This window comes from Ammodytes marinus (genome assembly GCF_949987685.1).
Source record: "Ammodytes marinus genome assembly, chromosome: 16".
Classification (NCBI taxonomy): Eukaryota; Metazoa; Chordata; class Actinopteri; order Uranoscopiformes; family Ammodytidae; genus Ammodytes; species Ammodytes marinus.
This window is the reverse complement of record NC_137220.1, coordinates 2,695,270-2,722,072: the sequence shown is the minus strand read 5'-3', so window position 1 is coordinate 2,722,072 and position 26,803 is coordinate 2,695,270. Positions and strand designations below refer to the sequence as shown.

The following is a 26,803-nucleotide window of genomic DNA, read 5'->3' as shown; positions in this document are numbered from 1 at the left end:
CGGCTCGAACCAGCGACAACAACCATTCCTCTAACCAGTGTCCCTACAACAACAACAACAAAAACCCCACCTCCAACCTCCCTCTCTACTGAAACCACTCCAACGACCCACCAGACTACAACCACACCAACAGGTAAATCCCTGCCATTACCAGACTATCCCTGCCTTCCAATCCCAATACTTCCCTGCTATTTAGTATCGTTGAAAAATATTAAAGAGCTACTTCATCAGTGGAAATATTAAGGTGTATTGAACTCTTAGATCCTATGTAGTATAAATGTGCAACAAATTTAGAAAACGGTTCATCCTAGCCTGAGAAAAGGCAGCAAGAGTGTTTTATGGTCTCACTGTCTATGTCTACTACATTTTCCTATGTGTGACATCACACATGGTAAAATGTAGGGTTAGGATTAACAGGACAGATGGGCCAAGGGAAGACTGAGGGAAGAAAAACATCATTTATTATATCAAAATAGGGATTTTTTAATGATAGAACGCCGGTTCCTTATGGGTGAAGTATTCCTTTAAGGATATCCAAATTCGTGTGGTCAGTCACAACATGCTTGAAAATACCCAGATGCCCTACTACTGCATACATCCGGTCGGAATTTTTAGTGTTGAACTATGTTACGGTTGGGTTGGTTGGACACATGTGCAGAGACAGTACTGGTTTCAAGGTGTTTTATCTTAAATCAACTGGGGTTTGGACAGAGATCAGGCAATGGGCAATGGGGAAAAGCAAGGGCAGGCAGGCAGGCGAACAGACAGACAGACAGACAGACAGACAGACAGACAGACAGACAGACAGACAGACAGACAGACAGACAGACAGACAGACAGACAGACAGGCAAACAGACAGACAGACAGACAGACAGACAGACAGACAGACAGACAGACAGACAGACAGACAGACAGACAGACAGACAGACAGACAGACAGACAGACAGACAGACAGACAGACAGACAGACAGACAGGTGAGTCCAGGAGTGAGAGCTGGCAGACGAGGGCTGGAGCTGGTGGTAGGAGTCAGGCCAGGAGAACTGTAGCAGAAATAACAGCCCTGAGTTCCAATCCCCATACTTCCCTACTATTTAGTATGCCAGAAAAAGATTTAGTATGTCCCAATACATGCATGTCTATTGTAGTATGCTGAAAATACTCAGATGCCCCACAAACTCCAATAGCATTTTGGAGTATTCGTCTTTATTCTTGACATTTCTCGACATAATATCAACTAATAAATGGTCATGCATTTATTTTATTTTTTAAACTGTGTAAATATGACAAAACCAAACATGCTGCTGATGGACAAGTTGCTTTTTTCAAGCAATAGCTTAATAGCTGAAATTACCTTGAAAGAGAGTCTATAAAAAGGCCTTTGTAAAATAGTGCACGTGAGTTGTGATAAATCAAGCTGTCAGTAGTAAAATAACAAAATGTAAAAGAGGTGTAAGTGTAGGTGAGCATTAGAATAAACGTGACTTCTGTGCAGAGATACATGAATGTTGCCGGGGGAGATGAGCTGAATGACAGTTAAGTCTGCCTGTCAGTGTGGAAGCTGTCAATTATTTTTAAGTCTATGACTTAATGTCTTGGGGAAAAAAAACAAATGTTCTTCCTCATATTTCATAATGTAGAACAGTAAACCTGGAGACATCTATGTTGTGACTGTCTGTCTGTCAGTGTGGATCCTGTCTACTGAAAATCTGGTTCTTCAACTTGATGTTTTGAAAAAAAAAATCCTTTAACGATCGGTTTCAACAAAACTGGAAATACACAGAGCATGACTAAAGATTAAATGATCTGTCGCCACATTAACACAAGTCCTGCTTCCTTATAGTTATAATTAGTCCAGGGGGGTCCCAACATAGGGCTCTGGCCACTCCAAAGGGTCTTCAGATTAATCTAAGGGACCAAGACACAAACCCTTTTTTACTTCTGTGCAGAGATACATGAATGTTGCCGGGGGAGATGAGCTGAATGACAGTTAAGTCTGTCTGTCAGTGTGGAAGCTGTCAATTATTTTTAAGTCTATGACTTAATGTCTTGGGGGGAAAAAAACAAATGTTCTTCCTCATATTTCATAGTCTAGAACAGTAAACCTGGAGACATGTATGTTGTCGGAAACAGGTTAGGTTTTGGGGCGTGTCACTTCACAGGTATTTGTGTTTGTCAGGTAGCGAGAGAGAGAGAGAGAGAGAGAGAGAGAGAGAGAGAGAGAGAGAGAGAGAGAGACAGAGAGAGAGAGGGAGGGCAGAAGAAGGTTATTTATGCCGGAGCAGAGCAGATGAAATGGTCTTACAGTCATGGCTTTCTGCAAAGTGATACGTGTGCTGACTCTGCTGATTCTCTTCAGTCAAGGTAAGAACCCTCCATTACTACACACCTGAATCAATCACAATTGAGATTTACTGACTGCTGCATGAGAGGGGAAAGAGTGAGGAGGAAGTAGAATGTTTTTATTGTTGTTAAGGTGTAATACTCAAAAGGCAGGAGGCTGATTATTATTATAGGCTGATATTGAATTTACAGATTCAACTTTAGGCAAGGCAAGTTTATTTATATAGCACAATTCAGACACAAGGCCACTCAAAGTGCTTTACAGGGGCAAGATTAGAATACATAAAACACATTATAAAACATTTAAAAGCGAATAAAAGAAGCAAATAAAATTAAAATTGCAGGCTGAAAATAAAGTTTTAAAGAAAGACTTCAACTCTTTAAACTCATTTCAGAGGGCGTTTATTGAAAGTAGATCATATTAGAAGTCGGTCATTGGAAGTTGTTTTGGATAGTTTAAAGAAAAAGAGTTAATGTAAAAGAAATGTCAACCGCTTATCCGTGGTCGGGTTGTGGGGGCAGATGCTCCAACAAGGGGGACCCCAAACTTCTATTTCCCGGGCCACATCAACCAGCTCTGACTGGGGGATCCCGAGGCTTTCTCAGGCCAGTGTGGAGATATACCTTGCGTTCCAAATCACATACTTTTTGTTTTTACTACACTAAATACTAAAGTACAGAAGAGTTTAAGGGCCACAGACAGGAGAGGAAAAAAATCAGATAAAGAAGATTTTTTTTCATTATGTCGAGAAATGTCAAGAGTAAAGACGAATACTCCAAAATACTATTGGAGTTAGTGGGGCATTTATGTATTTTCAGCATACTACAATTGACGGCATGTATTGGGATATCCTAAATCTTTTTCTGGCATACTGAATAGTAGGGGGATTGGAACACATCTAGTCCTGGGTCTTCCTCCTCCCAGCTGGACGGGGCGGGGGGCTTAAACACCGTTTACCAGATACCCAAATCAACTAAACTGGCTCTTCAACAAAATGTAAATTTGAACTCTATTGTCCCATTTTGTTATCTGCAAAAGTGCTGACAACCACACCTGCATACATTACAAACAATGATAGTTTGCATTATTTTAAGTTAATTTAAAAGTTAGTTACATTAAGTATCAATACAATGCATAACGATAGGCAGCACATTACAGTAAATAATTGACAAGACCAACCATGTACTTTAAGGACATGAAAAAGGTACCGGTAAATAAAGGTCATCAGGTTGAAAGGAGAGAGAGGCCATGTTCAAAAACAATACGCTTAAAGGAATGAAATGTACTTGATTCAATTATGAACGCAGTAAAACTATAATTATATGCTTTGAATAAGTACAGAGATTAAGCCACTTCAACCTGTTGTATGGCATGTTTGAGGTTAACATGTAGACACACCTCCTCAGAGCAACAAACTAATAGGTTAAAACATTTACTGAGGACAAAGAGAAGAAGAATAGCCTTTGTTGACTTAAATATCACAGAAAATCCTTCATGACACTGTCGGAAAGTGTTGTGTCGAAAGTTGTGGGAAAATAAGGACTCAAAACTGATCATTTTTTCTTTATAGAATTTAAATCTCTGAACAAACTTTAGCCAAACGTTTTTTGCAAAGATGTTGAATAAATTGAAAATCCTCTCCAGGGTGTGTGTGTGTGTGTGTGTGTGTGTGTGTGTGTGTGTGTGTGTGTGTGTGTGTGTGTGTGTGTGTGTGTGTGTGTGTGTGTGTGTGTGAGCAAGAAGTAAAAGGTTCACCCTTCAGTCTATAGCAGCATTTCAGAAGCTTATTAGGGGTGTTTTGTTTCTGATCTCCCGATGGTGCGTGTGTGTGTGTGTGTGTGTGTGTGTGTGTGTGTGTGCGTGTGCGTGCGTGCTCCATGATTACATTAATATAGGCCTTTAGGTTACACAGATTAATATCATAATTTAATACTGAACATTTTGAAGACTTTTTTTGTCTTTTTTTAAGATGCAACCAACAAACAGCTGAATGTACTATTGAAATTCCGTATCAGCATCACTTAATGTTTTACTCGCTGAAGTACTTTTAAATGGTGATGCCTTCACTGACTGCTGTAAAAACTCATGGAAATTTGAACATTGATATGTTTACTTACTCCTGTAGCCTTGGTGCTAAAGTGCATTTCATCTTTTGAAATGTCCCCTTGCTGTTTAACACACAGAATTTGAACGGTGATGTGTTCACTTACTTTAGTACATACTACATAGGCCTACTGAAGTGGATAAAATCATTTATAACGTATACTACAATAGTTTAGACAGGCTGAATGCTCGAGTTAAGTCAAGTGTATTTATACAACACGTTTAAAAAGAACCAGAGTGTGTACCTAATCGCTGAGCAAATAAAAATGAACCGAGCAACAATACGATTGAATAATGTCAAGTCGCAAAAAAGGTAAAATAACATCAATAAAAACCAATGATGACAAAACAATGTCATGTCAGAATATGTGCACAAACTCACAACAAAAACACAAAATAAACTTAATAATAAAATCAACTTATAATAAGTAAAAGATGATAGATTAATCAAAAAACAAACAGGGCTTTGTGTGTAAGATGCATGGGCGGCCCCCTTGTAACTTGTTGTTCTGCAGGACAAGGTTTCTGTCATGCCTGTGTGTGTGAGTGGGAGATTTAAGAGATCATTGCTGTCCCGTCAATACATTCCCACATGTCATTCAACACACTGTTCACAACACACGCTGAAAGAAGAAGCCGAAAGACAAATATGTGTTACCTGTGTTACCTGTCTGGGGCTGAGGATGAGGTGATGTTTGTTACCTGTCTGGGGCTGAGGAGGATGAGGTGATGTTTGTTACCTGTCGTACAATGTCAACAATCGATGAAGAAGTAAAACCAGTTTTTTTTTTATTCGACCGCAGACCAAGTACAGACAGACAGACATCCGCTCAGATGACATGACACCAGCTGTTAAAAGAGAAATGCTGTATACGTGCAAAGTCTATGCAACACCCACTCACTTATCGTTAATGCAGGAAGTTCCAACTAAAACGTAGGCTTTGGGGAAATTTTTACTATGTTTAAAACGTAGTAATTATAGTTTGAATTTGTTTTGCAGAGACAGGACTTAGTGACTCTGCTCTAAAACACTTCCAGGGAATCACATTGGAAACATTTGTTGCTTTTATTTTTCCCTATAAATGATTTTTTTATTCAATTTTCTTTTTTATACAAACACACAAAACATTTATAACATTTGTTACTTTACTTTTGTTTTTCTCTGGAAGCTCCGAGACGGATTTTTTTTAATCAACTTAATATTTCACGTGTCAATAAAACACACAAGACATATCAGTAAATCTAATGTTCTGTTTGTTTGTTTTTTCTGTCTTTCAGAGTCTCAATCACAGATCGATGGTAGGTCAACGTTTCTTTGCTGTTCTCTTTAATTCCTTTCATTTGTGACATTTTAAACATGTTGGGAGTTTTGTTGTTTGGTTTATATTTTCAAAAATGAAAAAGTAAGGAATGCTCAACTGTCTTCACCAGATGTTTGAGTTTTGAGGCTCAAACTTAAACTACTTAAATTTGAAGGAAAACTGCCGACATTTCAGCCAACTAATTATCCTTTGTTGAGATGTTTTTAATATAATGTAAATTAAGACTTCCCTTTTAAGACAAGTAAAGCCAATAAAACCTGTAGACTAATTAAGAAATGTATCCTATATGTACACCCTAAGTTCACAGTACAAACAGAAACTGTCTGTCTCTCTCTCTTTCAGTGTGTGGTCGGGCTGTGCGAAACACCAGGATAGTTGGAGGAGAGGTGGCCCCTGTAGGAGCCTGGCCGTGGCAGGCTGATCTGCACAGCGCAGGGAGTCACTTCTGTGGAGGATCCCTCATCAACAGGGAATGGGTGATGAGTGCTGCTCACTGCTTCTTTAGGTGAGAGAAACAACATGCAATGCAATACAGAGGTGTAAATAAACAGACCAACACCCGGGAGTGTGGACTCCTTAAAGGGGAGTGTGGACTCCTTAAAGGGGAGTGTGGACTCCTTAAAGGGGAGTGTGGACTCCTTAAAGGGGCCACAGGGTTTTAGAGAACATGGAGAGCCTACCAGAATTTCTTTTAAATTAGGAGGTTGAGAAGCTTTGGAGTTGAGATGGCTAACAGAAGCCTTGTTTAAGGTTTACATCTTTCACTCGCTTCACATCCACTGGCTCAAGTCTCTTAGCCGCTTCCCTCCATATTACTTCCTAAACAAATGCACATGCCGCTGGCACGTGCTAGCAGAGATCTTAAGGAGAGTGCTGGTGTCAGAAATGGTGTTAAAATAGACTCTACATTTTTGACTGCAGCTCATGTCTGGACTGTTTTGTTTCTCTTCTCATCTCCAGCAGTAACATAGGTGGTCTGACAGTGTATCTGGGTCGTCAGAGTCAACAGGGTTCAAATCCCAACGAGGTTTCTAGGACGGTAACACAAGTCATCAGACATCCAGGCTACGTCTCCTCTACTTCTGATAACGACATTGCCCTGCTGAAGCTGTCCTCTCCTGTGAGCTTCACTGACTTCATCCTGCCCGTCTGCCTGGCGGCCTCCGGCAGCTCCTTCCACAGCGGGGTGGACTCCTGGGTCACGGGCTGGGGAACCATCGGGTCTGGAGGTTAGTAAAAAGAAAAGACTAGATTACAGTTTTCTCAGTTATTTAAAGCTATAGTGCGTAACTTCTGTTGTCACCATGAGGATTTTTGAGTAATAACAACGACAACACTGACTACCTCAGGTACATGCGCCATCTACATGAGGTAAAGCCTTCAGTGATTGCACATGGATTTTATACCTTCTGCTGAAAGTCCAGGTTTTTCCTTGACTGTTCTGGACTTTTTTCTGAGCTCCTGTGTCAAGGGGCGACACCAGTTTGTAAACGCTGCCCTACTGAGAAATACTGAGAAATACAGAGAGTTTTGTGGAGCTGATCGGCTTAATCAACCTTGTGTCAACTCGTTTGGCTTGAAAGTATGGACTATAGCTTTAATTGAAAACCAAGGCTGACGTTTTTCTCTGTGTATGAAATTATCTGTGTGCACTATAAAAATGAATAAGTTGTGAAAACTCGAAAATGTCAACACAACTGCCTGCAACAATTTTTTTTAGTTTTAAGGCTAAAACTCAAACTTGTTAAATTTGAAGGAATGCTGCCTACATTTGAGACAACTTATTTTCTTTCAGACTTGCTCTGCCACTAAAGTAATATCATATCTTGTGTGTCTCTCCAGTGGCCCTTCCTGCCCCAGGAAACCTAATGGAGGTGAAGGTGCCAGTCGTGGGGAACAGACAGTGTCAATGTGACAATTCTGCGTTTACGATCACAGAAAACATGATCTGTGCCGGCCTACGTGCAGGAGGAAAAGACTCTTGTCAGGTGAACATTTTTACACTAAAAATGTTAGGAAGAAAATGTATCATAAATCAGATAATTCACTCTGTAAAATAACTTTCAGAATAGTTCTAAGAATGAAAGTTTAGTTGATTTAAGTGTTTTAGAAGTTAAGATTTTTTGTTCAGAGTATTGAAAAAACTAATTTTGAGATAATGGAGAAATATACAGACACAAACAGACAAGGTTTAGTCAAATAAACTCCTGAATGTACATGTTGGACCTTTGATTTATACTAGTATGAAATAAGACATGTTATGGAAGATAAATAGACAAAAATCTCAAGTTTTACCAATTACCTGTGCTTGGAAAACAATGTTGTTTCTCATCTTAAAGGGGGATTCAGGTGGTCCGATGGTGAGCAAACAGGGCGATCGCTGGATACAGGAGGGCATAGTGAGTTTTGGAGAAGGTTGTGCCCTGCCCGAAAGACCAGGAGTCTACGCCCGAGTGTCCCGATATCAAACCTGGATCAACAGCCAGATCAGCAGCGACCAGCCAGGCTTTGTGACCTTCACTTCCAATGGGACTGACAGTGATCTCAGTGTGACGTGTGCCGGCGTAGGACCAGCAGTTACTATCCCTACAACAACCATTCCTTCAACCACCATCCCTACAACAACCGTACCACCACGTGAGTCCATGACATTATGATGCACTTAGTTTTATTTTAGTAACTCTTATTCTTCTTCTTCTTCTTTATTTCTTTAGTATTTGTTTAGTAACTGATACATAGTTATGCATTACCTACCTCATGGGTTTAAAAAAATGTTTTAGGAACTACTAAAACTGCATCAACTATACCACTACTCGAGTCCCTGCCATTATAATAAAAACATGTTTTTTTGGTAACTACTATATATTGGTAAATTACTGATATACAAACTGGGAATTACTGTTTTAGTGAAATATTAGGTAATGGTAGTTACTAAAAAAAAAACGTAATGTTGTAGCCTAGTTAATAAATATTTTTTTAAACTTATTTAGTATAACTATGTAGAAGTTACTAAAAAAAGAAAAGAAAATAAACTATAGTAGTTACAACAACAACAAAAATTCTGTGTACCTTAAGTGTTACCAAGAAAGGTTGCATTGATGTGTGTATATAACATCTAAAGCTTTTCATTAACATTTGTTTTGCCTTTCCTCTCCAGCGGTGGTGTGTGGCAGAGCCCCGATGAACTCCCGTATCTCTGGGGGAGCGTCGGCCGCGGCTGGCCTCTGGCCCTGGATGGCGAGTCTACAGAAGAATGGAAGTCATGTGTGCAGTGGAACGCTGGTGGCTGTGGACGCTGTGTTGACCAACGCAAACTGCTTCTCAAGGTAACAAACATGGACTTTGTTTTCCTATTTTAAAGATTATTTTTTGGGCATTTTCAAGCTTTATTTGATAGTACAGAGTTGAGCGAGAGAGAGAGAGAGAGAGAGAGAGAGAGAGGGGATGACCTGCAGTAAAGGTCCACGGGTCGGATTTGAACCTGCGACCACTGCAACGAAGGCCGGAGCCAATATGGTACGCGCTCTATCCACTACGCCACTGGAGCGCACAGGAATTTGTTTTCCTTTTAAAGTAGATATGACGAACTCTTGTGCCCAGTGAGCACAATGCTATTTTTATATTATTTGTTTTTAAAACAACCTCATGAACGTGCTCCGACAGTGTTGTTGTTTATACACAGAATTCCTCATGGGGGCGACAGAGGTTACGCACTATAGCTTTTAATCCAATCCTTGTTCTCCTCACTCCTAACTAACTCACTCATCTCATTGACTTTGACACTCCTACCTTCTGTTTTTTTTCACGTATCTTATATGTTTTGTATTGTATCCTGTGCAGCACTTTAGTCAACTGATGTAGTTTTTAAATGTGCTATAGAAATCCTTTTGACTTTGACTCACTTTGACTTACTGTGTGGAATGTAAAGCCCACTGAGGCAAATGTCTATTTGTGGTTTATTTTATTTTATTTTATTTTATTTTATTTTATTTTATTTTATTTTATTTTATTTTATTTTATTTTATTTTATTTTATTTTATTTTATTTTATTTTATTTTATTTTATTTTATTTTATTTTATTTTATTTGACTTTTTGTATCCCTCCACAGCTCCCCAGTAGCGTCTGACTGGACTGTGATTCTGGGCCGTGTGAATCTGAACGAACCGAGTCTGTTTGAGGTGACTGTGTCTGTGTCAAACATCACTATGAGCACTCTGTCTGGGTCTAACGTGGCTGTGCTTCACCTGGCCTCTGAGCCCGTTCTGTCCGACTACATCCAGCCCATCTGTCTGGACAACGGGCGGACCTTCAGCGTGGGGGCAACGTGCTGGGCAGCTGGATGGAGCTCTGGGAGAGGAGGGGGTGAGTCCACAAGAAACATTGATGCTATACCTCTTGTTGGGATGCGTGATTATTAATGTAAATAAATCATAACCCTTCATAAATCTACAGTATGAAATGATGAGGGGTGACACCATTATAGAAATACATTATTCGATTTGATTCTCGATCGATCTTTCTTTTTTTCTTTTAGCAAAGATGTCATGGGTTTTATGCCATGATGATAAATCATAAAAATCTGTCATCCTTATTTCTAAAGATGGTCTACATTGTGTCATGAGTGATATAGTCTCGCAAAGCCAGACCAAACTACAGCAAGTAGTAGTATGAGTGATATAATGTCCATTATTAAGGCCTCATTGGCAAATTGAAATAATTTATTTGCAGTATAACATGAAATAATAACTTGTTTAATCAGGAAACAAAAGAAGAGAAGTCAGAGAGAACCTGCCATCTAGTGACTCTCTTTAGTAACTGCAGTGTTCACTTGACAGGCAGTGGTGTGGATGATGCCTTCTTTATTCTTTACTAACTTGCTTCTTGGACTGAGCCTCTATGAGGGGGGGGGTGGCTCTAACCACTACACCATGAGCACCCCAGCCCACATGTTTTTAATCTAGTTAAAGGCCTACTTCACCGGTTTGAATATGAAGGTGTATTGAATTCTGAGATCCTATGTAGTATAAATGTGCAAAAAAAATTAAAATCGGTTCATCCTAGCCTGAGAAAAGGCAGAAAGAGTGTTTTTTTTAACCCTATATTTCTCTTTCTCGTGTCATCACAGAAAGAGAAATATAGGGTTAAAAAAAACGTACTTTGTAATTATTACTGTGATGTCACAGTAAAAGACATCACAGTAATATTTACAAAGTAAGTTTTTTTTTAACCCTATATTTCTCTTTCTGTGATGTCACGAGAAAGAGAAATATAGGGTTAAAAAAAACACTCTTTCTGCCTTTTCTCAGGCTAGGATGAACCGATTTCAATTTTTTTCACACATTTATACTACATAGGATCTCAGAATTCAATACACCTTCATATTCAAACCGGTGAAGTAGGCCTTTAAGTCTAGTTTACTTAAATTTAATTTTTTATAGATTATTTTTGGCATTTTCAAGTTTTATTAGACAGTACAGAGTTGAATGACATGCACTAAAGGTCAACGGGTCGGATTCGAACCCAATACACCTTCATATTCAAACCGGTGAAGTAGGCCTTTAAGTCTAGTTTACTTAAATTTAATTTTTTATAGATTATTTTTGGCATTTTCAAGTTTTATTAGACAGTACAGAGTTGAATGACATGCAGTAAAGGTCAACGGGTCGGATTCGAACCCGCGACCACTGCAACGAAGGCCGGAGCCGATATGGTACACACTCTATCCACTACACCACCGGAGCGCCCCACTTCAATTTTGGTTTTGATTCAGATGTTTCATAATTTCCATTTTATTTTTATTTTTTTAGCGGCACAAGCTCTGCAGGAGTTCCAGACGTCGGTGGTGGACTGTGGCAACGCGTCAACCAGTGACAGCAGCATCTGTACTGGAGCCATCACACTGGAGCAGGTGAATAATATGAGAGACTGTTAAACGTTCACCATCGTCTTAAAATGTTATCAAGATGTGTGTGGCTTATTCTAGAAGGGTGCACTTCAAGATGAATAAAGTTCCATGGTGAAAAATGAGAAAACGTTAAAGGCGGAGTCAACAATTCTGGAGAACGCTTGTTGTCAAAGTCACCTTTTGTCAAAATCAGTGAATATCTCCTCATGATCTGCTACCTGTCTGTACTGTGTGTGTTCAGAATTTTCTTTTGGTGTTACTATACAGCATAGATCTGTTAACTGGTACGTAAACAAAGGGTATGTGACAAAGGGGGCCAACCATAGCTAGCAACATGGCAGTTTTCAGAGCTCAGGCTGTGTATTAACACTAATACAAAACAAACACGTTGGACTTAAAGACCTACTTCACAGCTGGAAATATGAAGGTGTATTGAACTCTGAGATCCTATTTAGTATAAATGTGCAAACATTTTAGAAATCGGTTCATCCTGGCCTGAGAAAAGGCAGAAAGAGTGTTTTATGGTCTCACTGTCTAACCCTACAGTTTCCCATGCGTGACATCACACATGGTAAAATGTAGGGTTAGGATTAACTGGACAGCTGGGCCATGGGAAGACTGAGGAAGGACTAAGGGAAGAAAAACCTAATTCATTATATTATAATAGTGATTTTTGTAATGATAGAACTCCGGTTCCGTATGGGTGAAGTATTCCTTTAAACATCTCAATCTTTCCTATTTCTCCAGGGCGACTCTGGCAGTCCCATGATGTGTAAACTGGGCGACTCCTGGTTTGAAGCGGCCGTGTTATCGTTTGAAAACAATTCCGCGAGTAGAAAGCGCCGTGAGGCAGTGATGGTCCTAGAAAAACTCAGTCGCTTCCAGGACTTCCTGTCTACTGCAGTGGGACCGTTCTTATCTCCAGCCTCCATCAACACCAACACTGATAATAGCACTAATGCTAATGCTACGACTGCTACTAATACAACCGGCAATGGAAGCCCTGCCACTCACTCACCATGCTTCCTCCTGTTCCATCTCCTAGTCTGCTCCCTGTGTCTCCTTCTCTTCTCATAGGAAAAACAAATAATTCTCTACCTGCAAATAGTGACTTTACATGATGTGAAAACTGAAAGGCACAGATGAATGTAAACAAACAAACGGTGAAATGGAGAGACAATGTGCACTAGCTAATTTATGACTTGATTATTTTGCCTCTGTTGGTGACCACTACGACTGGAGCAGTGAAGTTGGCGGGGTACAGAACGTTACAGAAAATTGTTTTATTGTGTTAGTCCGACTGAAATTGTACCAAAACAAATTAAACTTGAGCTAACACACCCAGATAATGCGATCGGTAGTTGAACTACTCCTGCATTTATATGGTCAATCGGACCCTAATCTGACTAACCAGAACCCCTCGCTTTGCAGCAATATGGTCACTGCTGCGGCTGTTTTCGAAAAGCCATACTAACGTCCTACTCATACTCATTTTGACGTCAATTTGAGTATGTTGTGGTTGTGTATGCCAGTTTGTGTAGGCGAGAAATGCCCGGATGAGTACTAACACATTTTGTGTATGGATCGATAGGATACTTTTCCTACTCAACCGCCCCACAATGCATTGCGTCTTTTCAAACTACACAGATTTTTTTTTTTTTTAATCTTTATTGCTTCTGTATACTTCAGTGTAAACGGTCCGACGATCCTCGCGCACACAATCGTTAAGTAGACAGTATATAGTATATACATGTTGAGTATGTAGGAGGGAGGACGTTAGTAGGGCAGTTTTGAACACAGCCCTGGGCTCGAACTGTGCAATCTGTGGTGCACCAATCAAAATGCAGTTTGATTTTGACCGGAATATCCGCGGATTATGATTGGCCACAACCTACCGAACACTCCCATTGGCTTTCCATATCCGCTGGCTCTACCCAGCAGCCTATAGCCATGAACTATGATTTGATTTCGATTTTCCGATTAATATCGATTCTCTCTCGGACGATTCTGAATCGATTCAGAAAAGTTAATAATCGATTTTTTTTTATATTTTTTTTTGTAAACACTAATACTTCCTGCGCCATTGCGCATGCACACCACACATGTGCGAGTTGTTTCCAAAGTGGCTTCAAAAGGGCTGAGAGCAGCAAACCCATGAGCTGCACCGGCTTTATCTCTGTTACGTTTTTGTATGAGAGCTGAATTCCAAGCCATACTTTTTGTACAATGTGTTGAAATGACATAGAAAATAATAGATAATAGAATAGAAATCCTATAGAAACATGATTTACGAGATTAGAAATAAAATAAAACGGAATCGGTTTAGTTTTTACATACTTCCATATTGTCTTGAAATGCAAGCTGCATTGATTATTGCACTGGTCATAGAAAGTCATATTTGTGACAAGAAAAGCTTTTCTCTTAATACAATATTAGAAAAGGCAATTCATCTGTTGATTGTCTTTAATGATCACCACAAAAGTAGGAAGTGATTAGCAAACTCCAAGTAGCAAACTCAGATGTGCATATAAATATATTTTTGAAATTCACACATGGGTATGTACATAAAAAATGTTTTGCATTGAGATGCATTGAAAATCGATTTTGAATCGAATCGTTGACCTCTGAATCGGAATCGAATCGAATCGTGAGGTGCCAAGAGATTCCCACCCCTAGTAAAGTCTAGTGTTGGAAAGTGAAGCTGTTTTTAAAATGTGAATTTTACTTTGAAGAACCGTAAACCTACAGCCCACATCACTGCTCCATGGCAACAGTAGAACACGACTCATTCCGTCCTCACAACCCAAGAGTCTAGAGCCTAATATGAAGCGATTTTAAGCTCCACCGAACAAATGATTTTATATATAAATACATTATTTGTATATGAAGCATAGGAAATCTTTGTCATATATGATTTTAAGTTACTTTTTTTTCCCCTAATTTTATCAATTTTCTGAGCAGAATTATTCTTATATTGGATATGCATTTGGGCATTTTTTTTATACGGGTACGTTGCAGATAAAAATATGTGCACTCTTAAAAAAATAGATTGAAGAAATAATTTTTAAGAGATTTTTTTTAAACCTTGTCTTTTTTTCTACCTCATATTATCAGAGAGCCTGTACCATGATGTACAATTCTGTCTGAATAACTGAATGTGAACACGCTTAAGCTGCATTTTAACACACTAATTTAGTTTGAAAAGATAAGTGTCAGCTTTATGTGTACGCCACGGTTTGCCACTGAACATTACCTGTCTAGTAAATGTGAAAGTATTGAAAAATTTGTAATTTTTTTTGTGTTTTTGTCAAAATACTATAATAGATTTTTAAATGAAGTGTAAATCTTTTTCTGTGTGTGTGCGAACATGTGCGAACATGTGCGACTGCTCTGTTTATATTCTTCTCTTTTCATGTTTTGGTTTTGTATACAAGTTGAAAGAAATAAACAGTAAATTGTGTGTGTGTGTGTGTGTGTGTGTTAGTTAAAAAAATAAAATGTGTATATAGCCTACATCACTGTTTCTCAAACTACAAGCTCTCTAGTGATATGCTGAGGAATCCCACAAATATCCTTTAAATGTAAATAATTCATTTTAAAAAAGTAGTTCAAAATATCAAAATAATGGGCTGGTGTAGTGGATAGAGCATGTACCATATTGGCTCCGGCCTTCATTGCAGTGGTCGCGGGTTCGAATCCGACCCTTGGACCTTTACTGCAGGTCACCCCCCCCCCCCCCCCTCTCTCTCTCTGTCTCCCCATTTCAACTCTGTACTGTCTAAAAAAAATAATAAAAATAATAATAATCATACAAATGAAAATGCTTCGAAGTGAGAGACAGACGAACATGTTGTTAGTTTGGTCTGAATGAGATTTATTATCAATGAGAGAACAATTCCCAAACAACAATTCTCAACTCGATTTTACAATAGAAAAGGCACAAAACCAACCACATACGTTTGGATTAATGTACAGTAGAAAACAAAAAGCTCTGTAAACAACACTCTGCTGTAAATATACCAAACTTTTCCATATGAAAAAATAAAAAATACCATAAAATAGGACTATGTCGCGTTCAAAATGGCGTGGTAAACAACTTAGTCAAGGGGCAGCCATTGGTGGAGGTGTCTGTCTGTCTGTCTGTCTGTCTGTCTGTCTGTCTGTCTGTCTGTCTGTGTCTGTGTCTGTCTGTCTCTCTCTGTCTCTCTCTCTCTCTGTGTAAACGTTATAATATATAAAACACTTTAAAGGCCTCAGAGTCAAAAGAGAAGCTGATGATGTCATTAGTTCATCTCCATTCTATTTCTTCTTCTTCTTCTTCTTCTTCTATTTGATCCTGATTTCGAAGCAGAGGCAGTTACAGGACTCACACTCCGGAGGCTGACAGGTGCAGGCGCAGTCCATCTTCACACACTGTGGAGGAAAACAACAACATATTAGGGTTTGAAAAGATTATGTTCATTTAATTCAATAAAAAAAAAAACTTTATTGTTTTACACATAGTGACAGAATATTGCATTCAGTTAGTGGGCTCAAACAACATAAAATTATCATAAGACTCACGTGAGATCAAACAGCCTTGGCTCTGTAAACGTGTATGTAAACAAAGGGGACCCATCGTAGCAAGCATCATGCCCGTTTACAGAGCCTAGGCTGTGTATTAACACTATATTTTTTTTAAGGTATTTATTTGGCATTTTTATGCTTTATTGATAGTGTAGAGACATAGTTGAAATGGGGCAGAGAGGGGAGTGACATGCAGAGAACGACCGCGGGCTGGAATCGAACCCGGGTCCGCTGCTGGCCGAGGCCCATGGGGGGGGGGACGCCCTACCAACTGAGCTAAGGGCGCCCCTATTTAACACTGTATTTCTTTTCAGCGCGCACACAGTACAGACAGGTAGCAGATCATGAAGAGATATTCACTGATTTTGACAAATTGATTCAGACATCAAGCGTTCTCCAGAATCGCTGACTACACCTTTAATTAAATGGACGTAAAAAAGACTTCATTTGGAAGCTACTCACGGAGGGTAAGGAGCAGGATGAGTTTTTGCCGCACATGGACATGTCGCCCATGTCACAGTCACACATCTGACCCAGCCTGAAGCACTGGTCACATATAGAGACCGAAGGACAGCAGTCACAGCACTGCGGCGAACAGCGGTCCTATAAGAGAGAGAAAAAAATACAATCAGTGACATTTATCTACTGTGCATTTTATAAATCAGAAAATAAGTATGTGCAGGTCTTTTAAATGCTTTTTCTGCATGTTTTTAAGAAGAAAGTGAATCGTAAATCAGACAATTAACAACATATGAACAAATCCTTCAGTAATAGCCTTCAGAATAGTTACAACACACGGTACAGATGTCATTGAAAACTTGAATATTATGGATAATACATAAAAAAAGTGAAATATTTAGAAGTTTGAATTTAGCTTCTGTCACTCACACACACACACACACACACACACACACACACACACACACACACACACACACACACACACACACACACACACAGAGTTTTAACAGACCTTGAGGCAGAATCGTATCCACAGTCCGAGCCCCAGCGCGACCATGTAGAGAGCGAGTGTGATCATTAACACAGCGGGCAGAGGGATGGCCAGGCCCCACACTGGAGACAGCTGACAGACAGAATGTTACATGATAGAATCCACCAATCAATCAATCAATCAATCAATCAATCAATCAATCAATCAATCAATCAATCAATTTTTTGTTGTATCGCGCTTTTCATACACAAGGCAAGGCAAGTTTATTTCTATAGCACAATTCAAACACAAGGCCACTCAAAGTGCTTTACAGGGGCAAGATTAAAATACATAAAACACATTAGAAGACATTTAAAAGCGAATGAAAAGAAGTAAAACATTTAAATTAAATAAAAAGTACAGGTTACACAAGAGTAGCTCAAAGTGCCTTACAACGAATAAAAACAGAAAATAAAATCAAGAGAAGAAAATTAAAAGAACCCAACCCTCCCACCCCCACAGACATGCACAAATACATACACAAATACATACACACTCGCTCACACATGCAGACACACAAACTCACACATACACTAGCTGTCACTAGAGAGACATGGCTGGGCAGAATATACAACCAAATTCAAGAAGTGCACTGCCTGATAAGGTGCACTGAAAAAAATCTGGTGTTTATTTCACAGGCAGCCAAGGCTCTGTAAACTGGTTGGTATGTTGCTAGCTACGATGGCCCCACTTTGTTTTACATGCAAGTTTACAGAGACTAGGCAGTTAATTACCACGAGGAGATATGTAGCCTATTAGTAATCGTTAGTGATGCAACAGCTTTGCGTAATAGTATTATGATGAATGCTAATCAGGACAAAGGTGCTATTCCAGTTTACCTGCATTATCTCTTCCTGAGGAAACTTCTTGCACGTTTAGCGGGTTCACATCTCTGGGAATCATGACATGAAAATAGAACATAGATAGATTCAGGTACTATTCAGCTTTTAAAAGTTGTTCATTCTTGTTAACTTTCTTTTTTTTTATTATCCCACATTTATGCTACACATGTTTTATACTGCCTGTTGATTTAATTTGTGTGTGTTGCTTGTGCATCTGACTTTAATATTGTACTTTACCAGTTGTTCAACGTAGGGACTAATATCCCTCGCCCCGGTGAAATACTATATAAAATTGTACAGAAAATATACATCAAAAACAGACCTATAACTGTTTATGACTAGGCTACGTCTCGAGAAAAGCGCTACAAAAATACAATATATTATAATTATTTATCTCACGGTTGCATGTGTAGTGTGGGAGCAGTGCTAAATGCTAATGCACATCTAAAAATTAATAAAAAAATCACATAAAGTTGAGAACACTGCAGGGTTTGTAAACAACAGCTGCTACAGATGCTAACGCCTTACCGCGCCGTACGCTCTTCTATCTTCACACATGCGCAGTTTGCAATCAATATAGATGCTGGTATAGCTGTTAAAACGGTCACATTTTCCCGTTTTATCGTTAACTTTATCAATAATAGCAGAATTCTCCTCTTGCTGCAAAAAAAACAACAACTCGGTGTGTTAGCTTTAGCTGGTTGAGTAGCATAGAGCTGAATATGCGCTAGCCGCGTTGCCATGGATTCAGAAGGGAGGGATGCCGGGAGGGACAAAATACAGGAAAGGCGAAGGGGAAAAGCCGATGGATACTTTTTGAATTTCGCACACCCAGAAATGCATCCCATAAAAAAGCCAAGTCGTTTAAATTCCTATGTTTGTGTTTGTTACGAATCTAAATATATGTGTGTATTTGTAAAAGCAATTTGATTTTTTTTTACGTGTGTTTTTATAACATATCTTAGTTGCTGTGATAAAAACTAAACATTTTGGTCTTTGCATGTAGTCTTTACCGAGCAGTGTATTGACATTCAGTACAACAACCTTCTGAATCATAGATAGTATATAAAAGTTCTAAATACGAGTAAAAATCACAAGACATATTTATCAACTGCAGAACTTTTATTGAACCAAATGTGTATTTTGCAAAAAACAGGCGTGCTCTCCACCCCCCTCACTCACAGGAGCACAGCATTACCCGGCCATGGCTTTGATCTTTAATATTTTTACTGTAATACTTTGCATCACTGCATCCTAACTGCTTTATAAATTATTGCATTATATATATATATATAGTACTGTAAAATTAACCATTGATGAAAATGAGTCCATATGTAAATGTTCGGGACAAACACAAAAAAATTGAAAAAGCCAGAAAAGACACCAGAGAAGGAAGTATTTTAAATGCCGGTAATTCTTACTACAGCAACTTAAAATGATCAAACCGAGCTACATCAAAATATTACCGGCGTTTAACTTTTATTTCCAACTCTGGCGTATATTGAACCGGCCATATACAGGCTTTGCTTTGATCGCCACTGACTGCCCGTCTAGTTCTTATACTGGGATTGGCAGAAAAAAAAATTAAATACGTAATTAAATTAAAAAGCATTTAATATAATAATAATAAAAAAAGTTAGGGTATGATAGGGTGCTGAGAACAGTCTGCTCTGTAACTTGAGCAGACAGACGGGCGTGTAAACGAAGCCTGTGGGATATTGAAGCAGACTTGAGGAACTAACTTATGTTTAAACTACAAAGAACTGTAGGCCACTTCCACACATACAGTGGTATTTTCATAACCGTATATTTTTCTGTGCGATGTGGCCTTTTGTCCACATGTAGACATCACAACAAGACACTTAAAACTGGAGGTTTAAATGATTTGATGTGACATTATCACCATCTACTGGCCTGGCATGATATCACCATTGTGTTCAGTCATATTTCATTTGCTTTGGGATATTAAAAACACCATCTTGTAAGAGGAATTTTTCAGATTTTTTTTTTAAAATAAATATCAATGTACATGTGGAAACGGCCTAATTTCTGTAGCATTTGTTCTTTAAAAAAAAAATGACCCATTTCTCTTCATTCTACAACCTTTTCCAGCCCCCCCAACCCGCTCCCCATAACATCACCGCACTCCACTAAAAACATATGGAGACTCATCGTTTTATTGAAACACCTTAAAGTACAAAACAAAAAACGTTACATGAAAACGGTGCCTCCTTAGCGCGCGGCACAAGACCTAAAAATTAAAAAAGGGAAATAAACAAAGGGGGGATGGGAGAAAAGAGGGGAAGAAGGAGGAAGTGTGTGTGTGTGGTCAGTCATCACCACTCGTCCCTGATGTTGTGTGGGGCTGCAGTGGTGTGTCTTTGTGAGAGCGAGCCTGTGGTGTTACTAAAGAGTCCCATTGTGGCAGAGGTAATTCACGTGTTGTTGTTAGCTAGCAGGAGCTGGTGGAGGGGTGGGTGACCGTGGCACATAGGGGGGAACAGGGTGAGGTATTGGGGGGGAGAGAGGGTGAGGTTATAGGGGGTGGAAGGGGAAGGGTTAAATGGCCTTTCTGGGAGAACACTGCTAGCAGCTCCTAGAAGCCGTGGACCTTGAGCTGCTCCTCCTTGGCCAGGTCAATCTGAAAAACAAGACACAAGATAAACATGAGAAGGACGGATTGATTTGAAGTGTTGGAATGTCTCAACAGGACACAAGATAGCAATGAGAAGGACTTGGTGAACAAACAGATGTATTATCTCTTCCTTTGACATGACTCTTCTGTAAACAATGCGTATATCATCCAAATATGTATTTATGTAATCCATATACTTTATTACTCTTTTGTAACTTGGCAAGATCTGTGCTGTTCTGTTATAATAAATAAAATAAAAAAACATAATTGAAAAAATAAAAAATAATTGATTGGCTGAGTGTTGGAATGTAAAGCAGGAATGTTTAACCACCTTTAATCTAATTACTTTGTTTGTAAATGTCTTTAAGTTGATCTTATCAAAAAGAAAGGTGGAGTCAGTGATTCTGGACAAAGCCAGTTATCAAAACCATTGATTATCTCATCACGATCTGCTACCAGACATACTGTGTGCGCTGTGTGGTAACAGCTGGCGTCAAAACACAGCCTAGTAAACAGGAATGTCAACAAAGGGAATGTCTGTTTGAAGAGCCTAGGCTGTGTACCAACACTTCATTTCAGTGCGCACACAATACAGATAGGTAGCTAATCAAACTACTCTGCAAACCGTTAGCCTCATAGCATAATTGCCTAAATCATATTTACTCTCTACATCTACTTTTCGTTAGCCTAATAGCATAATTGCCTAAGTCATATTCTAAGGGTTATAGAGCAGGGTAAAGTAGATGTAGAGTAGATGTAGAGTAAATAGGATTTAGGCAATAATGCTACGAGGCTAACGGAATACAAATTTATTATCATTTATGGAGTAGACGTACCTCGACGAGGAAGGTGCAGATATTCTTGCGCTGGTCACCCTGCAGCTGGATCACTTCACCATACTCTGGGTGCTCAATCACTGTCCCATTGCACGCAAACTTCTGTTAGGGGCAAAGAGAGAGATAACAACCAGTCAGAAAACTCACATAAGAAATGGTTAAACGCTTATATAACACCAGTAAAGTCATTATTACAATCTTGCACTTTATATAGTTGAATTACAGCCGGACGGGTACATAAGAAAAAGTCAGAAAACTTGGCAAAACAAATGGTTAAATGCTTATATAACACCAGTAAAGCTAGACCGGTATGATCCACAAATTAAGACTAGTCACATTTATACATCACATTTATAACAGCTGAGGCAGACCAAAGTGCTGTACAGTAAAATACATTACATCCAAAAAATACACGTAAAAGCAATAATTAAAAACTACATTTATTTATAACACCAGACGTTAAACCACTAAAGAGACTAGATTCAAGATGGTTTTATCGTCATATGCACAACAATTACAGAGCAGTCGCTGGCAATGAAATGATCTAGTCTTGTGCTCCTCCAACTTATCACTTCTTTATATATTGTGTTATATTGTATATATTACAGTCACTGTTCGTTCATTGTTTATTGTCTTACTGTCTAACTGTATGCACCTTATTCACCAAGACAAATTCCTTGTTGGTGTAAAACCCTTCTTGGCAATAAAATCCTTTCTGATTCTGATGTGATATACTAGTAGAAAGAAAGCGGTGAGCGCCAGGCCCCAGTGTTGTTTTACCTTCTTGAAGGCTTTGACTAGCTTCTTCTTGTCATAGTCGGCGGCAATTCCCTGGACAGTGGTGAGGGTCTTCCTGCCGTTCCGCTGTTGGATTCTTATGTGGATGTATTCCTCTGTCCCGGATGGGAGGCGGTCATCACCCTTACTTGCATCAGCAAAGGGATCTGGACGGGGCAAAGACAACGGGAATAATGTTAGGTTAGGCAAAAATAATGGGTTTAAACGTATGCTGATCCGATAGTTTGCTTATAGCCCGCAAGCTACTGGCACGGTGCTCCTGTTGTTTATTATCCTACTCAATATTTTTTTTCTTTTAATCGTTCACTGTGCGCCATTTTGATCCTGATGCAAATCTTTTTATTCATCAGAATTGACAATTTAAAAAAAACTTAACACCACTAACACTAGTTTTGGGACTGTCAGCCAATAGCTCATAAGCTAAAATCTTTCCAAACTACTTATGTTGAGTGACGTTTATGGACCACGGCTTTGTGATTAACCATGTCTACATTTGGGGCACTCATTTATCTTTCTTTGAGCCCTATGTACGAGCGAAATTAATCGATGCTACCACCATTTCAGCAACATGATTGGCCTTTTTTTTGGACCGTTTCGGGTGGGTGACAACTGACCATAAGGGCACATTAGTGTTGTTTTAATGAATATAGCAAAAGATTCAAATAATAAACATCACGGTTGATGGTATTGAACATCTATTTCATTTTTCTCTCCGTTTTGACGTTTATTTCGAAGTTGCAAAGCAGTTACACAAACGTCCCTGTACGGAAAGTGCTATACAAATAAATATTATCATTTTAGTGAGCTTTGTTTTGCCATTGTTCCTTTTCTCATTATGTGACGTCATACAGCTCTTTGGAAGGGTCATTTTTCAGATTAACTGCGCATGCGCACCGGCTAAATAATATACAGCATTAGCAGTTTACCTGCATGGAAAAGCCGTATATTCATGACATGGCAACTTTTCGTTTGCCTATGCTTGAGTCAACGCCATTTAAAAGTGAAATTAATGTTAAATTGGGTTAACCGACCGGCAGTTAAATGGCTCGCTTGCTCGCTACTGCCGCCAGATGTGAAGAACAGGCGTTGGGATTGAGAGAAAGGCCTAATGGCGGCCGTTTCAACCGTTAGCCACGGCCTACTAAACTAAAACCGGCGTATTGCCAAAAGTACACACAAATTTCAGTAGGAGTGGGAATAGTAACAATAAATAAGCAGTAATATGTCAAATTATGTTCTTTAAGGGTTGCGATTATTAATATAATCGGCTAAAAAAGTCGAGTAAATGGCCGATCCGTTTGAAGCTTAGCATTAGCACATCACTAGCCGATGGCGCCCTTCCCCCACCTTGCTTTGCGCTTCAGTTTTATACAAATAAAAAATCACTTACCAAAAGTTTGGAGGTTCTGGATAGAGGACATACGACAAGATTTGCTTTCCTTTCGGATAATAACTTGATGCGAGCGGTTGGTCGGCTGACTGTGACCGTTTGTGTGGATAGGTTTGAGTTTTCTCGGGGACGGTGCACCGCTCTACTTCGACAGCTCTCACAAAATGGAACTGGTTCTGCTCCCGACACTTGCAAAACAACCCTTTATAGCCCCGCCCCGAAACTGACGTCATTACGTAGATGACGCTCGGATGAGACGTTAAAGTCGCCGCCACGCCCTGATATTTCTCAATTTTACTGGAAGGTGACGTCATCTTGTCATAATTTACTCGTATCTGGAAAAGGCAAATAACCAAAAACATATTAAATTAATTAATTAATTACACCAATACTCTAGGTTTTGATCCACCAAACCCATCCAAGCTATAGATAGATAGATAGATAGATAGATAGATAGATAGATAGATAGATAGATAGATAGATAGATAGATAGATAGATAGATAGATAGATAGATAGATAGATAGATAGATAGATAGATAGATAGATAGATAGACTTTAGATTTTGATTCAACCAGCCTTAATTTTAACATTCAAAGCAATTTCAATTGCCTTATCTTGATGTATTTAATGCCCCTGTAAAGCACTTTGAATGACCTTGTGTCTGAATTGTGCTATAGAAATAAACTTGACAAACCTGTCTTGGGGAGTGAACTAATGAAACGATGACAAGTTAGCAAAACTATTCCAGATATAGACATCCTCACAGACGGAAGGTCACAGATCAGCTGCCTTTACAAGACGAATATGGCCAGCAAACAGTCTCAGCCTGGTAAGTTTAAAATAAAATATGTTTCTCTTTTTGAATATTTTACTTGATACTTGAACTTCAAGTTGTCCCAGTTAAAAATTAAAGTGTTAGCTGTTGTGGTAACTGACTCTCAAAATGTTTTATTTGTATTAATTATACAGCTAGACTTTTTGCTAAATTAAATTCAAAACAATAGAGCTAGCATGTTCAAATGTTGTTGTTTTGGTCTAACTGACAGGAGCAACCACTCCTTGCTCCCACCAGATAATTCTATATTTTTTTCCGGGTTTCATATTATATCCACACTTCACTTAATTTTGCAGCATACCCTTTGCAAACATTAACTAAATGTTGATAAATTCCAATAAATCACTGCTTAGCAATAAAAGGTTTATTTAACAAGCGAGTGCAGTATCTTGATGGTTTCTGTTGAGAGAGGAATCTTACCAAGCCGGTCTCTGAATGGCAGAGTTGTGGACTCGAGTCACATGACTTGGACTCGAGTCAGACTCGAGTCATGAATTTGATGACTTGAGACTCGACTTGACAAAATGTAAAGAGACTTACAACTTGACTTGGACTTTAACATCAATGACTCGTGACTTGACTTGGACTTGAGCCTTTTGACTTGACAAGACTCTACAGTCTATGGACATAACACGTAGGTCAACAGAGCGAGCACCATTCTGTTGACCTACGTGTTGTGTCCATAGACTGTAGCATCTCTTTAAAATATACGTAAAATACCAACAACAGTTGGTGGAGCAAAGAGGAGACTAGCATTATTACAACTTACTACTTGCCAGGCCGTCTTTGTAAATAAGAATTTGTTCTAAATGATCTGCCTGGTAAATAAAGGTCAAATAAAAATAAATACTATTTCATCCCAAAATATAACAGTTAGATAATGTATAATTTAAAGGTTTTAAAATGTTATTTTTTTTAAACAGGAGCTCCATCCATCCATCGCGGGGCCAACAGCTCCAGCGTGGAAACTGCTACGTCCGAGACGGACTGGCTCAATGGCAAACCGATGAAGGTGGTGGGCTTGGAAGTATTTGATTTGGTTAAGTAACCTGGCAAACATGACACGACTTACAATACTGCAGTACGTCCCTCTTCAACCCAGGCCAGAAGAAATGCCGCAGCACCCGATCATAAGTCTTATTTACCCCCAAATGCCCAGCTAACTGATGGTGTCGCAAGGTGTTTTAAAATCTGAGTTGATTCTCACATATTTTCAAATCAACATGTGCAGACTACAGACCTCTTCTGAGGAACTTTTAAATAATCTATGGTACTATAGCAATTTTTTGGTGAAAATGTTTAGGTAGTTTAATATTTACTTCCATATTGTCTGGTGGAACTGTTCATATCACTTTGCTCTGGTGTGGTGGCTGTGTGTATAATGAAACATGTCACCAATGTCCATATTATCAAATATAATGGGTTGATTTGAATGAAAATGTATTATTCTCCGTTCAGAGTTTTATAGATGTTTCTCTTCCATACAAATAAGGACAAAGTGACCAAAGGCTTAATTTGGTGTAATGGAAATAAGTGACAATGTTTTTATCCTTATTCTCTCCGTGTCATGTCAACGATCAATAAAATCATTTTATTCTCAATAAATTCTGAATGTCCGTCTGTACGTCACATCGACTGAGGCGCAAAGTGAGAAGACTGAATGAAGTTGTTACAAAAAACTCAGCTTCAAGGCAACTGTCTGCATTAGATGTTTTGAGCTAAAACTAAAACTCTTAAGTTTGAAGGAAAACTGCCTACATTTGAGCCGATTAATTATATTTTGTTGAGATATCTTAACATTCATAGCCTATGTATGAAATGACAGATGGACAGAATTTAGATTTTGATCCGCCCAACCTTAATTTTTTACATTTAAAGCAATTTGTAATGTCTAATCTTGATGTATTTCATGCCCATGTAAAGCACTTTGAATATGGCCTTGTGTCTGAATTGTGCTATAGAAATAAACTTGCCAAACTTGTCTAAGTACTTTTAATTTAGTTTCACTTTTGAATTTTTGAAAGGGACGATATAAATAGTATATGTCTTCAACCACTGTTCCAGGGTGTAAAAAGTAATGTAGCCTATAAAAATATCTACATTTTAGCTTTTTTAGTATAACCAAACACTTTCAATTCTGTTATTAAATCTTGCCAGGAGGATTTTGATCATGATTTTAATTCTAGATCAGATCATGAGAGAAAGTTTTCTCCTCAGGTGACAGGTGATTAGGAG

At 38.8% G+C, this 26,803-nt stretch overlaps 3 protein-coding genes across 3 annotated transcripts in view; 1 reads left to right on the top strand and 2 right to left on the bottom strand.

Annotated features, from left to right (window-relative positions):
• Positions 1 to 15,058, top strand: part of LOC307262967 (uncharacterized protein) — a gene marked incomplete at its 5' end in the record, with an annotated part of 40,968 nt that extends 25,910 nt beyond the window's left edge. The window contains 10 exons of the mRNA XM_080043988.1: positions 14 to 133; positions 5,725 to 5,745; positions 6,111 to 6,273; positions 6,729 to 6,997; positions 7,611 to 7,756; positions 8,108 to 8,405; positions 8,926 to 9,094; positions 9,878 to 10,131; positions 11,577 to 11,677; positions 12,422 to 15,058. Coding sequence (XP_079900114.1) covers positions 14 to 133; positions 5,725 to 5,745; positions 6,111 to 6,273; positions 6,729 to 6,997; positions 7,611 to 7,756; positions 8,108 to 8,405; positions 8,926 to 9,094; positions 9,878 to 10,131; positions 11,577 to 11,677; positions 12,422 to 12,751 — 1,871 coding nt within the window. The 3' untranslated portion in view covers positions 12,752 to 15,058. The remainder of the gene's footprint in view (positions 1 to 13; positions 134 to 5,724; positions 5,746 to 6,110; positions 6,274 to 6,728; positions 6,998 to 7,610; positions 7,757 to 8,107; positions 8,406 to 8,925; positions 9,095 to 9,877; positions 10,132 to 11,576; positions 11,678 to 12,421) is intronic.
• A 598-nt stretch (positions 15,059 to 15,656) lies between these two features.
• On the bottom strand, positions 15,657 to 18,725 carry LOC307263158 (uncharacterized protein). The gene is made up of 5 exons (XM_080044230.1): positions 18,602 to 18,725; positions 18,071 to 18,123; positions 17,214 to 17,324; positions 16,703 to 16,843; positions 15,657 to 16,087 (listed from the first exon to the last, which is right to left on the bottom strand). Exons 2-5 carry the CDS (start codon positions 18,074 to 18,076, stop codon positions 16,001 to 16,003), a joined length of 345 nt encoding a protein of 114 aa, XP_079900356.1. The 5' UTR covers positions 18,077 to 18,123; positions 18,602 to 18,725; the 3' UTR covers positions 15,657 to 16,000.
• Positions 18,726 to 20,232: 1,507 nt separating this feature from the next.
• eif1 (eukaryotic translation initiation factor 1) lies at positions 20,233 to 23,897 on the bottom strand. The gene is made up of 4 exons (XM_080043666.1): positions 23,733 to 23,897; positions 22,325 to 22,488; positions 21,545 to 21,646; positions 20,233 to 20,714 (listed from the first exon to the last, which is right to left on the bottom strand). Exons 1-4 carry the CDS (start codon positions 23,761 to 23,763, stop codon positions 20,670 to 20,672), a joined length of 342 nt encoding a protein of 113 aa, XP_079899792.1. The 5' UTR covers positions 23,764 to 23,897; the 3' UTR covers positions 20,233 to 20,669.
• Between the last annotated feature and the right edge of the window lie 2,906 nt (positions 23,898 to 26,803).